Genomic DNA, 4,708 nt, shown 5'->3' on the forward strand with positions numbered 1-4,708 from the left:
AGTGGGCGGCGGAGTAACATGTTTGCACTCCCTGCCTTTTTCGACACTTCCATCGCCGCTTTCTGGAGAAACCGGGGGGGGGCGTTGGGAGGGGCAGGATGTCAGGTAACCCTGTCATAGGTCTGGAATGTGGAGGGGTGCCCTCCCGGGGGGGGGGAGGATGTTTGATTCTAGTATTTTATTACTCTGTTAATTTTTTAAAAAATTCCGTACATGTTTCGCTAACAGGCTTTGTCAGGGGAACCTAATGAATCCGCCTTTGCCTTATTTTTTATTGAGTGTTGGGTTGAGACCATTTGCCTTGCAGACATTTAAACCTGAATACAAGACCTGACTTTTGAGAATGGCCTGTGGTACTTAGGGACCTTCTCCAAGCAGATGGCTTAAGGAAGCCAGTGCCACACTACAAGGGAGCAGTGATGGATAACAGTGAGGGCCTGAGCCACTGGCCTCTTCCAGAAATCCATTCTGATAAGCAGCTCCCCCTTCCCTCCATCTCCACTCATCCCCGTTGGGGGGTGTCTACCTTCACTTGTATGCTCACAGTGTGGATTCAGTTATCACTTTCATTTTATTTATTAGCATCAGCAGATCCCACTTTCACCAAGGTGTTCAAGCTGGTATGGCACGGGGTTACTTCCCCACCACTACCACCAAACAGCAACACGTAAGGTAGGTTAGGCTAAAAAATAATGAGCGGCCAAGATTTATCCAGCAAGCTTGAAGGCTGAGTGGGGGGGCTTTCACCTAGGGCTTCCAGGTCCAAATCCACCCTGCTGTCTGTCAACCCATATTATCTTTTATATAAAACAAAGCAGAGTTATAATGCTGTGATGCCACTCTGAAAACTAGCTAGCCAGGCAGGGAGAAAAGAAAAACCATGTTTCTTCATTTTCTGATCCCCTGCAGGTGACGTGCGTAAATGTCATTGAAACTTACATTGGGAGGATCAAAGAAGTCAACCCACTGATCAATGCAGTTGTCAAGGACAGGTGAGCCAGAGAAAAAAATATATCAGGCTTTCTGTCCAACAGGTTTGAAATTCGGTGAATTAGAGGACCGTGGGTGTGGTGCTCTCCTTGAGGTCTTCTGTTATTACTGATGTTGCACTATTCTGTTGGAACACTTCCATGCCTGAAAAATGCTTTGAAGCAACTCCATGGTTTTGCTTTGCATAGCAAAAGTAGCTAATTTGCAGGTTGCTGTATCTATATTGTATCTATGCTGCATCGTTCACATAGTGCTTCTCAGTCATTTTGCTGGCCTTGGACATTTTGTTTTCAAACTAAGAACATGAAAATTGTACTGCGTGCTGGGTCAGGAAAAAAACAATCCCCAATGCGGTGCCTGATAGCTTCCCTGGTGCCAGTCAAGTGTTTCTAGAAAGCAGGAGGGGTCAGATTGGGCAATTTCCTAGCAAGTCTTCTGATGGGCCACTGGAGGTTTGATTGGCTGTGCAGACCTTTATAAAGATGTTCGATTGGTGGCAGCTGCCACCACCGCTCAAGGATCTTCACTGTGTGACTGGAGGTAAACTGTGGCAGCCATTTTATGGCTAGCTCTACCTCCTGTGGTCAGCTTTTGTGGCAGCCATGCGATCACAGGTCAAAAGGCTGGGGACCCCGGTCTAGTCCAACATCCTGTCTCACAGAGTAGCCAGCCAGTTACTTTGGAGGGCCGACAAACAAGGTATGGAAGCCAAGGCCTTCCCCAATGTTACCTCTTAGCACTGATATTCAGAGGTTTACAGCCTCTAAAAGTGGAGGTTCCCTTTAGTCACCCTGGCTAGCAGCCACTGATAGATCTATCCCTCATGAATCTGTCTAATCCCCCTTTAAAGCCTGTGGCCATTGTTATATCCTTTGGCAGTGAATTCCACATTTAAAAAAACTTTTTCTTTAAAAAATTTTCCTGAGTAGAAAAAGTATAAACCAGATTTACACAACAATATAAAATGATGTAATATTAGAGAATAATGGAGAATAATATTAGAAAATATTAGATGTATCACAGACCAGTTTGTCTCATTCTGCCCCGAAACCATCTTGTTGAATCTTTGGAACCATCATCCCATCTTAAAATTAAAACAAAAGCTAATTGTTGTTGTTCAGTCACACAGTCGAGTCCGACTCTTCACGACCCCATGGACCAGATCACGCCAGGCCTTCCTGTCTTCCGCCGTCCTCTGAAGTTGGCTCAATTTCATGTTTGTTGCATCTATGACAGTCTAACCATCTCATCCTTTGCCGTCCCCGTCTTCTTTGACCTTCAATCTTTCCCAGCATCGGGGTCTAATTACAATTTTATTAATAGCTGCCAAATCTCTTTTAGCTCAGTATTGAAAAACCAACACCATTCCTTCTACAAGGCAATGGTTTCAAAACATATAGGACTACCTGGCAATGGAAAAGATATCAGATCAGGTCTCTACAGCAGAAAACCCTTTATTTCAGTCCTACTTCTTAGGAAACTGTTACCCATTTTTTTGATTGTATGAAAACCATTCAACAGCTAAAAACTCATGACCAACGACATATATATGTTTAGCCTTTTATTAAGAATTGTTTAATGGTCTACCCTGTTTTTATGGTGAATTCCACATTTTAATCACTTATGGTGTAAAGAAGTATTTCTTTTTGTCCATCTTGAATCTGCTGCCTATCGGCTTCATTGAATGCCTTTGAGTTCTAGTATTTTGGGAGGGGGAGAAAAAGTTCTCTTTGTCCGCTTCCCTCATAAATGAGTACTCCGTCTCCCACAACAGCTGGTCAGAAGTTTTGGGAAGCTTTCAGGCAGAGCGTGAAGGAAAAAGCCATTCCCCATTATTTGTCTCCAGGATTTCTTATTCAGAATTTTCCTGCCTTTAAGCACGGCGGTTCCATTCAGTCTCCCCTCTGCCCCCCCCCAGTCTTGGCTCACCTAACCAGTTTTCAGAAATCCCATTTACAAATAGGTATAAACTTGTTGGCCCAAGAGGACAGGATTTCAATGCAGGGCTTCCAACTCCAAGCACAGAATGCTATTCAACCGTCTGAGCCAGTGCCCGCTGTAGTAATTTCAGGAACTGGTAGTTTATTTATCTACTTTATTTATATTCTGCCTTTCTCCTCGGTGAGGACCCAGAGCAGCTTAAATAATTCTCCTCTGTTTCATCCTCACAACAACCCTGTGACATAGGTCCAGCTGAGAATGTGTGACTGGCCCAAGGTCACCCAGCGAGCTTCCATGGCAGAGTAGGAATTCGAACCTGGGTCTTCCATATCCTAGTCCAGACACTTTAACCACTACACCACACTGGCTGTCAGTGTATCCTCCGCCTGCACAATTCTGTTTTAATCTGGGAGTGCGTTGCATAAGAGGCACATTTCCCCCCCTTTAGCACTGCCATGCTCTTTTTCTGCTAAAAACATCAAAAGCTCTTGTCCGGTGTTCCAGCCGAGGACTGGTGCAGAACCATGCATCTCCCCTGACACAAAGCTGGGAACAGAATCCTGTGTTTTGAGTTCTTTTAGTCTGAGATCAGGCTCTGCCCTCTTGGCTGCTCAGAGGATGGGTCTGAAGACACGGCCAGAGGGTGGTGATTACTGCAGTGGAAAGCCCCGCTGGCTCTTTTTTGCTTGCCTTTCTGAAGCACTTCTCCAGCTTCACTGCTGACTGAACCCAAAAAGAAGTGTGGTGGGATAGTGGGAGTGGCAGCATAGCGGTGGGACTTGGTGTGCAGAAGGTCCGACGGGGTTCAATCCCTGGCATCTGCTGCTGAAAGGACCATCAGGTAGCAGGTGATGTTCTTAGTTCTTTATTAGTTACAATCATAGATCAGTCACGATTGACACTCATAGTTATCAGCACATTTGCAAACAATAAAATTTCCAGGCAGCCTGGCAGGCTGATTTCAATAGTAGAGACAATTAATAAGAAGACTTGACCAGCTGCTTCCTTGTTGATCTTGCCGAGGGGCAAAATTTGGCCACCTTAGAGGTGATTTTCTTAGAACAATATGAAAGGGGGGAGATATTAAATTCATCAGATCTGCCTGGAAAATTTAATAGAATTGGAGTTATTAAAAACAGTAATAACATGGGAATAGTATAAAACATAAACTAGAGAAAGTTAATAAAATTAATAACAAAATAATGTTAATAAGAGAATCATACACATTTTCCAGCTAAAATAAGTTTACGGTTCCTTGTAGCTAAGCAACAAAATATTGCCACAGCGTAAGTCACTGAGCTCTGAACGTCTTCTAAGGTCCCTGCCACACGGCAGGAAAAAATCCAGGCAAAGAGCGGCTTTTAAAAGCCGCACCAAAATAGAGACGCCGCGGCGGGATCCCACGGATCCCCTGAGCCGCGGCACCGTTGCTCCCCGGCACGATCAGATGCCGGGGAGGAAGTGACAGTCGGGAGGGGGAGGCTGCCGAACTGCGCATGTCTGATTATTTTTGATGCGGGGTTTTGGGTGGAAGGGCCGGATCGGGAACAGGCGCGCCACACTTCCCAGATGTTGCTGTGGGATCGCGCCCATTTGCTGCACCCCCGATCCGTCCCTCTCCCGGCCCAAAACCTCTCGTGTGACCGGGGCTCAAGAGGAATTTATGAAGGGCTTCTGGCCTAAAGTCAAGATAAGATTGCAGAGGGCTAAATCTAGACAGAAGGGGTAGTATAAGATGGTCTCGTTCTTCCTGATAGAATCTGCAGAACAGGAGGAC

The 4,708-nt window shown here is 45.4% G+C and overlaps 1 protein-coding gene across 1 annotated transcript in view; it reads left to right on the forward strand.

The window, feature by feature from the left end:
• FAAH2 (fatty acid amide hydrolase 2) overlaps positions 1-4,708 on the forward strand; it is a 47,456-nt gene that overhangs the window by 12,375 nt on the left and 30,373 nt on the right. Inside the window, exon 2 of the mRNA XM_015426532.1 lies at positions 910-992. Within this exon, the coding sequence (XP_015282018.1) occupies positions 910-992 (83 nt within the window). The remainder of the gene's footprint in view (positions 1-909; positions 993-4,708) is intronic.

Source organism: Gekko japonicus, unplaced genomic scaffold (assembly GCF_001447785.1).
Source record: "Gekko japonicus isolate JY-2015 unplaced genomic scaffold, Gekko_japonicus_V1.1 scaffold1313, whole genome shotgun sequence".
Classification (NCBI taxonomy): Eukaryota; Metazoa; Chordata; class Lepidosauria; order Squamata; family Gekkonidae; genus Gekko; species Gekko japonicus.